General features: G+C 40.3%; 1 protein-coding gene across 2 annotated transcripts in view; it reads left to right on the forward strand.

Annotated features, from left to right (window-relative positions):
• The window catches only part of SYNE1 (spectrin repeat containing nuclear envelope protein 1), a 475,430-nt gene that overhangs the window by 351,404 nt on the left and 111,419 nt on the right, over positions 1 to 12,607 (forward strand). For both annotated transcript variants that reach the window (XM_034765383.1, XM_034765382.1), the window contains exons 100-107: positions 329 to 485; positions 1,888 to 2,019; positions 2,225 to 2,380; positions 4,301 to 4,510; positions 6,418 to 6,519; positions 8,483 to 8,602; positions 11,078 to 11,278; positions 12,160 to 12,333. In XM_034765383.1, coding sequence (XP_034621274.1) covers positions 329 to 485; positions 1,888 to 2,019; positions 2,225 to 2,380; positions 4,301 to 4,510; positions 6,418 to 6,519; positions 8,483 to 8,602; positions 11,078 to 11,278; positions 12,160 to 12,333 — 1,252 coding nt within the window. The remainder of the gene's footprint in view (positions 1 to 328; positions 486 to 1,887; positions 2,020 to 2,224; positions 2,381 to 4,300; positions 4,511 to 6,417; positions 6,520 to 8,482; positions 8,603 to 11,077; positions 11,279 to 12,159; positions 12,334 to 12,607) is intronic.

The following is a 12,607-nucleotide window of genomic DNA, read 5'->3' on the forward strand; positions in this document are numbered from 1 at the left end:
GAAATAAATACTGATTTAGATTTTAAATTTGAATGTAATATATTTTTCATCAATTTGGGGGTTATATGTGTATTTCTATTAGCTTAGATGAGTGTTTTCAGCTCCATACAGTTCATAAGAGTTGAACTTGTCTGGTTATATTTGAGTATTTATTTCTGTTCTAAATGTAAATATTACTGCCTGAAAGCACAAGTAAAAGCTTTTTTTTTCAAGGCCTTAATTCAATTTTGAAGTAATGTGAAAAATCAAAATTGAAAGGGGCAAGAAACACCTTTAATTACAATACTTCCTGTATAGTTTGAGCTTAATTGATATTTTTTTGTCACAGTGAGAAGCCTGATGTGTTATCTCGGGAGTTAGGCTTGGAAGGTGAGACTCCATCAGCTGAAGATCAAATGAAAATGAAATGGGAAAGCTTGCACCAGGAGTTCAGCACCAAACAGAGACTGCTGCAGAATGCTTTGGAACAGGAAGAGGCACAGCCGGTAGCTATTTTTAATGTCTACGTGCGCTCTTGTATGAAAAGCATGTGGCTGAGCACACCCAGTACAGTTTATGCACAGAAAATGCCTTACGTAGAATACATATATATAAAAGTAGTCAGTTCAAAGAGCATAAAACGTGATTTTTGTAAAATTTTACAAATTAACCAGAATTGGAAGTATTATTAATCCCAGGCAAAATACTTTGAACCACATGCTTCCATACATCTGAAAAACCTATAAAACGTCTAGGAAATTATGGACCAAGTCCTGCTCTCATTTATTCCAATATAATTCTGTAGTAGCTCAATTCAGATCAATTATGTTATGCTGGGGTGAATCTAGAGTAAATCAGAGAAGAATTTGGCTCTGAGTTTAAACTCATTGGGTGGGATCCTGGTCCCATTCAGTTTATTGACCTCAATGAACTTTTTATGAGGTTTTACTGCAAGAGATAAATGGTTCAAGATTTGCGTGGATCGCAGATCACCTTCACTTTAGACGTAAGCAGAACCATTTGTCAACTATCCAAGGATCTGGCTGAGATTAAAACTAATTATTATTATTAGTTTATTTGTATTTTAGTAGTGCCGAGAGGCCCCATTTAGGGTTGGGGCCTTCCTGTGCGAGATGCTGTACATATGGCAAGAGACAGGCTCTGCGTGAAAGAGCTTGCAGCCCAGTTTAAAGTGAAATGCAGCAAGTGTGTGCAACAAACAGAGAATGAGGAAAGAAGAATGAGAACAATAGTGATGAAGTCTCATGTTTATGTAGACTCACTCTGGGCTTGACTCAGCTCGCATAAAACCTACTGAAAACTTTCCCATGGATGTTAATGGAAGCTGGATTGGGCCTTATGTGCAAATGTAGATGGTTTTGTGATTTAAAAATGTGGTACAATATAAATATAGTCAGCAATCCTCATTGGCATCTCATTTGTCCTGATTAATTTAAAAAAGCTGAGCACCCATTATTTTTTTCCATGGGTGTTCCAACCCTGGGGCACCCACAGAGTCAGTACCTGTGCAAGGTAGAGAAGAATTTGTCTAGCTTCAACTCCCAGCCATTGGATTGTGTTATACTTTTTCTCTTGTTAGGCATTGGCTTAGTGCTCTGTCCCAGAATGGTGTAGTAACTGTAGCTTTCCAACATATAAACAGTATTACTACTTCAGCATCTCTGGGTATACATATCTCATTGCTAAGTCTAGCTCAGCTAAACTGTCCATACATGCTGTGAACCTCCAGTGTGAGCAGCTTTCATGCAATATGAATTTATAACAGCGGTATGTGTGTGACTTATTTAATGGTGTAGGGGCTCCTCAGCTGGTAGTACTATCTATATTTTCGTTTGAGAGATCCAGTGTACATCAGAAATACTCTAACGAATACTTCTCTCCTAACAGCTTTACAACAGACCAAACAGACTGATGTCTGGCCTACCCTTATATAAAGGGGAAGGACAGGCGCAAGATAAATCATCATTTGAATCTATACTGGTTGGTTTGAACCAGGCCTTTGAAGATGTTTCATCTCAGGTACAGTGGCATTGTTTGTTTTTAAATCTAATTTTATGCAGAGCTGCTATACAGAGTGAACACTCCTCTAGTTCCCACCTGGCAGTGAGCTGGCCTCCCTGAACACTAGAGAACCAGTGGACATTAGTAAGGTATATGAGGCTTCTCTGTATGGAGACAGTATGAACTGACAGACTTTCCTGTCACTTTGGCACCTTTCACACAGGCTGGAGGAGCAGAGAAGGAAAGCCTGCACTTAGAACAGAAGCTGTATGATAGCGTCTCAGCCACCTCTTCTTGGCTGGATGGTGTTGAAGAATGCTTGTTTGTTGCTACAGCCCTGCTTCCGGAAGAGACAGAAACTTGCCTGTATAACCAGGAAGTAAGTATTTTTAGTTTTCCAATCAGATTCTGTTTTACTTTGTATTTTAGTGAGAAGTAAGACTCTAGAATAATAGTTTTGCATAACTGAATGCAACTGGAAAACTCCTTCCAGTTAAGACTCTCCCCTTATAAGGATGAGGGACTTCACAAAAGCAGACGTCAACAAACGTAGAGAATTGATAGGTAAGATACTATGGGAAGGAAATCTAAGGGAAAAAGGAGTTCAGGAGAGCTGGCAGTTCCTCAGAGACAGTATTACAGGCACAACAGTAATCTATCCAGATGCAGAAGAGAGAGGATGACTGTATCAGCAGCTCTTTTAATGATCTAAAATCAGAAAGCAATAATACAAAAAGTGGAAAGAAGGACACATTGCTAAGGATGAGTACAAAGAATAGCACAAACATATAGGGGTAAAATGAGTTGCGCCTAGCAAGGGACATAAAAGGCAATCAGAAGATGTTCTAGAAATACCATACGAGCAAGAGAAAGACAAAGGAGAATGTAAGTTCAGTACTTAGTGGGAAAGGAGAGTTAATAACGGCTGACACAAAAAAGGCTGAAGTATTTAATGCCTATTATTTTTCAGTCTTCATTGAAATGATTAACACAATTAATATTATCAACAAGGGGGAGGCAACATAAGCCAGAAGATGGTAAGAACAGGTTAAAGAACATTTAGGGTATGGCTACACTTGCAGATGTAGAACTCTGTGAGTTAAACCAGCCCTCAGAAAGTGCAGTTAGGAAAGGGCTGCAGTGTGTTCACACTGTCAGATTCAAGCGCACTGACGTGGCCACGTTAGCAGCTCTTGCAACGCCACAGAGAGCAGTGCATTGTGGTAGCTATCCCAGCATGCAAGTAGCTGCTACGTGCTTTTCAAATGCAGGGGGCGTGGAGTGTGACAGGGAGTGTGTTGTGTGTATGTGGGGGGAGAGAGAGTGGGTTTTTGGAGGGCTGAGAGCATGTCAGCATGCTGTCTTGTAAGTTCAGACAGTAGCAGACCCCCTCTCCCCCCAGCCCCTCTCTCTCTCACACACACACACTCACAGCAAGCAGCATTCCACGCTATTGGCTTGCTTTGTCCTGGAGCAGAAAAGCATGCCGGCTCTCAGAAACAGAACTTTGAAAGGGCATATCCGCATTCCTACAGCGGAGTTCAAAACTATGACAAGAGTGGCCACTTGACATAAGGGGATTATGGGACATTTCCGGAGGCCAATCACAATGCAGTAATGCAACACCGCTTTCACACTGATGCTGGGGCATTTCAGCCAAGGCACAGCAAGCATTATGCTTCTCATGGCGGTGGATTACCAGGAGCGCTCCAGCTGCAGAGTCCAGGCGCTCTAAGTGCTTTGCCAGTGTGGACGGGTCGTGAATTAGGGTGCCTGGGGCTGCTTTAATGCACTCCAACTTGCAAATGTAGCCAAGCCCTTAGATATGTTAGATGTATTCAAGTTGGTGGAGCCTGATGACATTACCCCTGGGTACTTAAGGAAGAGCCCAAGCAATCTTGGAACCATTGAGAATTCATAGAGGATGGGTGAGGTCTCAGAGGGTTGGAGAAAGGCAAAGAGAGTACATATGTTTAAAAAGGGTGAGAAGGAGGACCTGGGAAATTATAGACCTGTCAGCCTAACTTTAATATCTGGAAAGATACTGAAACAAACTATTAAGCAATCAATTTATAAGCTTCTAGAGGATAATAGGGTGATAAGCAATAACCATCATGGATTTGTCAAGAACAACTCATGCCAAACCAACCTTTTATTGTTACTGAAAATATTTCCTGGGCTTTTTAACATGGTTTTAAAGTCTATTGAGAATGAAGGGGTGATAGTTACAACAATACAGTAGGTCTACTTGCTAGTGTCTAATTCCAAAAATTGTTCTGTTCTTCTATAAAAACTCCAGTCTCTTGCCAAAGATATCAAAGAGATGTCAGAAGAAATGGATAAGAACAAGAATTTGTTTTCTCAAACATTTCCCGAGAACAGTGATAACAGGGATGTTATAGAGGGCACTTTGGACTGTCTACTGGGGAGACTGACCATGCTGGAGTCAGTAGTAAACCAGAGGTGCCATCAGATGAAAGAGAGACTTCAGCAAATACTCACCTTCCAGGTAGGTTGCCAAGGACTTCTCTAGACCCTCCCCTATGTCACTTTATCTGTTGAAAGTTTTGGGGGTTTATTAGGGAATAGAATAAATGGGTAAAATTTCCACATGACAAGTGGAGTTTTAAGACAGGATTTTCAATCATGACTAGAGATATTAAGTACCTCCGTTTTTTGGAGTCTGACTTCTAACACCTTAAATAAACCTGACTTTCAGAAAGTGTTGAGTATGCACACTGTGATGTCCGTCTCAAGTTGAGTATCCAAAAATAAAAGCACACGAAATCACTAGTCCCTTTAAAAATTTGGGCCAAAGTTCCAACTCACATTATTGTTAGCGGAACCGTTGTACATATAGTTCCCCGTGTGCTACAGTGAATGTTCATGCAATAATGCATGGCACACTTGTTTGGTATTACAATAAACAGCAGTCTTTGACTACTATACCTAAGGGGGGGAAAAGTAACTATAGCTTTCAGATTTCTAAGGTACAAATCACATAGTGCTTTGTTGATAAGGTCGGATACAGAGCAAAATATATACCAAACATTAGCCTCGTTTTGATATCTGCCTTCTCAACTTTGTTTACACCATCCCATTATCCTTGAGCAGCTCCTACCTCAAGTGTCCTATTGTGTGAAAAACTCTGTGTACATAATACCCTCACCCTTTATTCACCTAGAAACTTTTTCAGGCATCGGGGGGTTACTGCTATCTTCTCCCCTTTTCCTGCCACATAAAGCCTACACTGCCAGTCACTTTAGTAAGTTTCTTACAGGAATTAGAACTTCCAGCAACTGCTGTAAAATTGGTATATCCAATACCTTCTGTCTCTGTTTAGATCAGGATCACAAACCAAATGACTTTTTTAAAAGGATTTTCATAACGTTCAAGAGTGAAGCAAATACAGTATCTGTTTTAGTCACATATGCCTCTGTTGTCTCATCTTGAATGAATATCTTTATTCTACATATATTTGGAACTCCCCTCAACACACAACCTGTCGTGTTTATTTGTTTTAAACTCCAAAACCCATAGAGATGGTTTGCTCTGGCACAAATGAAACAAACACTAGCAACAAGTGTTAGGTGTAAAACGCCTAACTGGTAGAGAAAAGAGATCAGAAGTGTATATTGTTGCAATACCATAGGTACTATTGTATAAGAAGTCATCATATGAAAATAAAAATAAATCACCATTATTTTCTGCCTTTGCTGGGTGTCTGAAAATGTAGTGATGTTGCTGATGCTTTCCGGTATTGTGAGCATATCTAGGATAAATATGTGAACAGAGAAATAAGCACGAAGATTGATTGAGGGTAGTTCTGAAAAACATCAAACAGATTAAAATGTAGTTCTGCTCTGAAAAATGACTGAAAATGGCAATATTGGGTTCCATGTTTGTTGTGTCCCGTTGACTTCCATGTTAGATTTGCTCAGTTTACAGGCAAAAAATTTTTTTTCATAGAAAAAGAAGAAGAAACTTGGTAGCTAAAATAAGCGATTAGAAGCATTTGAGGTGTCATTTATTCATTTTTGTTAAATAAGGCATTCTTAGGGGAAGTATGAATTCATGTTGTCGAATTGGAATGGAAAGAGCCCACATAGTTGTTTTTTTTTTTTCTCTGACCGTTACGCTTGCATAATTATGTCACCTTTTTTTGAAGTTGTCGACAGTGTCACATGTGGTTTTAAAGCACTTTGTACATCTAACATCTAATTGTATGTATTTGTGTTCATAATTCCCATTCTGAATACATACAAGTAACATACCATGTTCTGAAAATTTAGTCCATGGTGTCAACAAGTGATATACTCTTGTTTGGGAAGAGACTAATGTTTAATTGCTGTGAGTTATGATTGGCTATTTTTTTTTTCTTTTAAAACTTCATTTGAACTTTATTGTCTCTTATAGAATGATCTAAAGCTACTGTTTACATCATTGGCTGATCACAAATACATAGTTCTGCAGAAACTAGCAGAGGCAGCTGAGCGACCTGAAATGGAACAAATGCAGGTATTATCAAATATCTATTGTGAACAAGAAGAGCAGTGTGAGTATGGTGAATGCGGAGAGATTTTCTGCTTGGGATTGAAATAGTCTCTGTCGGACAACAACCAGGTGTTTTTTGGAGGACGATGTTTATAGTGTGTACATTGTATGTGAAAATAAAATGTGTGCATGTCCAAGAATGTACTTCTGAGTTCTGCAAAATATTAAAACTTCTAAAATAGAAGGAGCATGGAATACACACACAGAAAACCAAGACAGCTAAGGAGATTCATATAGACACACAGAGACCATCCAAAAGTGTGGTCATTTCAGTACAGACAAATTAGAAGGATAAGTCTTTGATCTAGATCTCTTCAGTATGTTTTATCTTGCTGGTGACTGATTACAAATAAGTGGCATGTTTTGGTGCTCTGAGGTGTTCAAATCCTGACCTCCACATTCTGTGTTTTTCAGCCTGAGGAAAATATGCTCTAGCAGGAAATGTGCACTGAATAATTAATCTCAACCTAGATATCTTTTGTCCCATGTTTTTTTTGTTCCTGGTATTGAAAACAAGCTGGTGAATGTAATGTGCATCAATGACCACGTTCTGGCTTTTTTGTGGTAGGAAATAGGTGGGAGCAGAGATGTAGTAGCAAAGTGATTTGCTCAGGTACTACCGTGATGAGTACCTATATGAGAAACTAAATAAATAAACTGATTCTGGCAGTCACTCTGCCTGTGTTGGAGAAACCTAAACATAATGGTTCGAAGCTCTCCAAAGAGCGGCTTTTGAAAAACTCATTTGGTTCTTGCTCCAGCATCTGTTGCTTGATGCCAGCAACTGGGTAGGGGTTAGACATTAGACATCACACACCCTTACAGTGCAGGGAGTGTTTAGGTCTGTATTCTGACAGGCTCATGCATGGTGTGTTGAGTAGTTCCCAGTACCCTTTCTCCCTAGCTTACCTACCCAAAAAAGGCAGTCAGAATTTAATTCCCAATATATAAAACACAAGGAGGGAAGCAAGTAGGCAAGGAAACAGACTGAAATAGTATGTTAGCTCAGCTGATAAACCTAGACCTTTTAATCTCAGTGTCATGGATTCAAGCCCTGCACTGGGTAAGTACAGTTTTAGGGCCCAATTCTGAAGTCAGTAGAACTGCTCACATCCATAAGTGTTTGCAGGATTAGATCCTAAAACTATACTTGCTCGGTGTTTCTAGAGGTCAAAGGGTCTGTGCATGTGAAATATCGAAATATCAATCACTTGTATAAATGGTTTCAGGAGAGGGGCCTTAAAAAAGAAGGCTGGCTTTGTGGTTAAGGTACTATACTGGGTCTCAGGAGATCAGCATGCTACTTCTGGCTCTGCCAAAAACTTTCTGTATGATCTTCAGCAGACACCTGAGGTGAGATTTCAAAAGGCATTGTCCTCACTGCTTCCACTGAAGTCACTGGTAAAACTTTCATTGACTTCAATGAGAGAAGAGTTAGGCCATCACTGAGAGTCTTGTAAATCCAACTCTTAGTCACTCAGTTTCCCATCTACAAAACGGGGCTAATTATACATTCTTACCTGACAGCAGTGTTGGGACTCATAATGAGGATAATTGCAAAACGCTTATGTTCTTCATTGGTGCAACGTCAGGGTCATTGCAAAGTAAATTAATTGTTTGGAAGGTTTCTAATATAAACATTATATATTACTAATCAGTAATACAGAACTAGAATCAGATTTTGTTTTAAACAATTCAAATATAACATTCAGTGTATGTGATATAAAAGTGCCATGCTGTATTTCTTCAGGTTATTCAGTTTCCAGGGTTCTCAGTGAAACACCATGAATACAAAATTCACAATTTAAAAAATGGGGACAGACTAATACTTCATATCTAAAACGGTTCAAGTAGATGGTAATCATGTAGTGCAGGTAAAAGATTGTTCTGAGTCCTTCTAGCTAAATGTTGCAATTCCCTGATACAGGCTATACTACAGGCAGAAGATGGTCTGAAGGAATTGGATGCTGGAATCAGCAAATTAAAGAAGCGTGGGGACAAGCTACAGATTGACCAGCCTTCCATGCAAGAGCTATCTAAGCTCCAGGTATAGTTCCCTTCCAAAGAAAGGTACATTAGAATAACTGCCTACTGATATTGAGGATATTTGTAAACTGCCCTTATCTTTATTATACATGGGGCAATTTACAAAAATATGTTTCAAAGCACTTCACTGTGTATAAAAGAGATTTATGATTTTCTTCATAACATCCTCCTTGTTTTCGTATTTAACACTTTTGTAGCATCACCGACCTCGATCCTGCAAATCCCTACATGCTTAACTTCCAGCTTATGTGCAGTCTCATTGGCTGCTCAGGTGAACAAAGTTAAGCATGTGCACGTTTGCTGTATATTGGCCTCTGTTCTTTCCAGAGCTCTGTGACCTCTATTATGTTCCATCTGAATTGAATTATTTCAAAAAGATATGCATCTATTTTCTGTAACCTGTGTGTATCTCTACTGTTTCTACAGTCTTGTCAACTAAAACTTGATGAACTAATGCAGCTTGCAGGACTATATATTAAGTATTCTTCAAAATAGCTATGCAGGTGTAGCACATTCTAGAACTCGATTAGCTCTTCACTTGCAGGATCCTTTTGGGTGGGGAGGTGAGGACAAAGACCTAGAAATCAGTAGGACTAACTCAGTGAAGGTGCTTGGGAACAACGAAAGGGTAATATAACTGTCACTTACAATGAGGTGATAGTAAATCTGACGCAAAGGAAACAGCTAAACTTTAGAGGGGACCTGGAGATTTATTAGCTCAACAAAACAGCCATATAGTCACAAAAGACAGACTTTAATTGCTCATGTCCATGTTCACTGAGATCTAGTTAGAGCCTGCAGTTCCTTACCCTTCAGGAAGGTGAGAAATCAGTCTTTCCTCCAGTCATCCTGCCTGGTTACCTATGAACTATCTATTTTGACTTTTCTCTTTTATAGGAGCCTCTCCCAGCATGCATCTCTGCTAGCTCTCCCTTTAAATCTGGAGACCCATCTGCAGCCTTAGGGTAGTCATTTTGCCTCTCAGCACTTCAGACTGCAACTCTTTCTTTTCTAGCTCCTCTTATAATTGTGGAGTAGAAAGGAGTAATTTTAAATTGTTGGACACTAATTTTATTTTTAAAAATACTACAAAATAAGTAGTCCAGAGAAACAAGCCAGCTTTTATTAGTTGTTTCTCTTATTGCCAACTCATGGAGGTTTTCCTTGGGTTGCTTTCTTACTGAGTCATCTCTGTTGTTCTTAGCTGTCTGTGGTAAAGATGTAAGGATGGACAGGATGAGCTGTGGAGTGGTTGCTTTTTGTGGCCCTAGGAAGGTAGGGAATAGCCATAGTGCACACACATCTTCTCCACCAGGCAGCATTTAGTTACAGCCCTTATGCCAGTTCTGCATTGGCCAGGAAGGCGCTCTATGTAGGGAAAATTTTAGGGGTCCTTTTCTGCTGATTGTAAGGGCTTGTCTTCATATACAGCGGTGTACCGCTTTAGCGATTCAGCAAAGACATGCCTTTTCCCGTCAGCGTAGATAATCCCACCTCCCTGAAAGGCAGTAGCTATGGCAACGGGAGAAACTCTCCCATCAACCTAGTGCTGTCCATATGGGGAGTTCAGTCGGTATGACTGTTCCTCAGTGACATAATAAATAATAATAAAAATAAATTAATGGAGATATCCCATCTCCTAGAACTGGAAGGGACCTTGAAAGGTCATCGAGTCCAGCCCCCTGCCTTCACTAGCAGGACCAAGTACTGATTTTGCCCCAGATCCCCAAGTGGCCCCCTCAAGGATTGAACTCACAACCCTGGGTTTAGCAGGCCAATGCTCAAACCACTGAGCTATCCCTCCCCCCGATAGCTATCGGGACATAGCTATCCCGATATAGGTTTGTAGTGTAGTGTAGTGCTAGAGCAGTGTAAATGGGTCTTGGCATAATTGAGACTGAAGCCTAAGGTGTCTGGGTGTGTCCTTTCTCCAGTTGCTCTACTACTTAAGCAAGGCCACTTCAGTTAACTTCGTTCTTAAACACAGGGTCTCAAGAGCGGTGCAGTTCTCACCTGTTTTTCTCTTTAAACACTGAGCTGTTAATTTGCCAGTGAGTTGTGTGTGTCTTCAATGTCTGTTTATGCCCTCTGCAGGTTCCCAGCTCAGATACTTAGGCCAGGACTACACTCCAGACCTAGATCAATATAACTGTCACTCAAGGGTGTGAAAAATCCACACCCCTGACCGACATAGTTATACTGACCTTCTCTGCACCCTGTGTAGATAGCGCTATATCAGCAGGAGAGCTTCTCCCGCCAACATAGCTAGCGCCTCTCGGAGAGGTGGATTAACTCTCCAGTAGGCGTAGTAGCATCTTCACTGAAGCACTACAGCGGCACAGTGAAGACCAGCTCTAATTATGGTAACATTGTTTGAATATAGTGAGTACATTTTCAGTGTGTTGGCTTATAAGTAATGTGTTCAGTAAAAGTATGCATGAAATGAGGAATGCTGTTGTTGCTTGTGTCTCCCAAGGACATGTATGATGAACTGATGATGATCATTGGATCCAGACGCAGTGGTCTGAACCAAAATCTGGCCCTCAAGGGTCAGTATGAACGAGCTTTGCAGGACCTGGCTGACCTAATAGAAACTGGCCAAGAAAAGATGTCAGGTGACCAGAAAATTATTGTTGCTTCCAAGGAGGAGGTCCAAATGCTACTAGACAAACACAAGGTAAAAACAACATATGCATTTTTAAAAAAAAATGTTTATTTGAAGGCTAAGTAAAACTCTTGTCTTGCACTCCACTAACTTCTGACCATTCCATAGCCAGCCTTCACACCTGGAGAGGCATCAGGGATTTTGATGGTGATTTACTGCTGGTTTAGGATACATTGCAGTATTTTTTAACTAAATGGTGTTGAGTGCACCATCAATGACTAGCTTGGATTTTTTTGGCAAGTACTCTTGCAGTAAGTAAATTCCATATATTATGGTAGCCACTTTCTCGCTCATCCTAGTTTATTCTGACTTTGAATAACAAGTCTGATGCTTTTGTGCTGCCTAGCAAAGATGGAGAACTTGGGAATCTCTCTGGAATGCATCATTGTACTCAGTATTCTCTTATTGCTTGAAAGCAACCTGTTGAACATGTTAAAGCTATTGTCAGGAATACACTGCAAACTTTAGAAAGAGAAAAGTTGCTTGATTTATACACTAGTTAATACTATTTTCTGTAGATAAGGTTTTGGTTTGCAACTGGCTTCCACAAACACAGGAAGATGTGGCTGCTTTGTACACCAAAACTTCTTACGTTATTAGACCCAAATTCTTCTCTGATATACATCGTTGAAACCAGCTATGTTGCACAGGGTGTAAGGGCAAAATGTGTAGTTTAAAGATTAACTGTTTTTCTCCAGTGTTAATGAGATTTTGTGTGGCGATTGGTGGGGAGTGAAGGTCATCGAGTCCAGCCCCCTCATTGTATGTCTCCAGATACTTATATGGCCTCCTTCACAATAGCGTCGCAGCACCTTTGAGTTTGGTAATTTTTTAATGATGACTTAAGTCTTAACTGGTACTTTCTGAGCTTTTGTTTTCTGGAATTCTTTCAGGAATATTTCCAGGGTCTGGAATCTCACATGATCCTGACAGAAACGCTGTTTAGAAAGATAAGCAGTTTTGCCCTCCTGAGGGAAACCCAGTCACATACGAAACAGATGGCACAAGCCTCCGCTGTGTTAAAACAAGCTCATAAGCGGGGTGTTGAGCTGGAATACGTTCTAGAGGTGAGGGGTTTCTCTGTTTTCTCCTTCCTCTGTAATGATACACTATTAGGGGTGCATCCCACCTGTACCTGCAGAGGGAGGGCAGTGTTGGTGAACCTTGGTCCCTCTTGTCATATTCCCCTATGTTGGAGTGGAGAATTATGCGCGATCTTTGATTCTCATGTATTGTGAAGCAATGAGAGCATCAGGTTCAGCAGCCAAACTATACTGTTAGTAATATTTTCAAAGTTAAATGGACTTGACCCGTCAAGGAGGAGAAAATGTCATCCTCCAA

Source organism: Trachemys scripta, chromosome 3, assembly GCF_013100865.1.
Source record: "Trachemys scripta elegans isolate TJP31775 chromosome 3, CAS_Tse_1.0, whole genome shotgun sequence".
NCBI classification, from domain to species: domain Eukaryota; kingdom Metazoa; phylum Chordata; order Testudines; family Emydidae; genus Trachemys; species Trachemys scripta.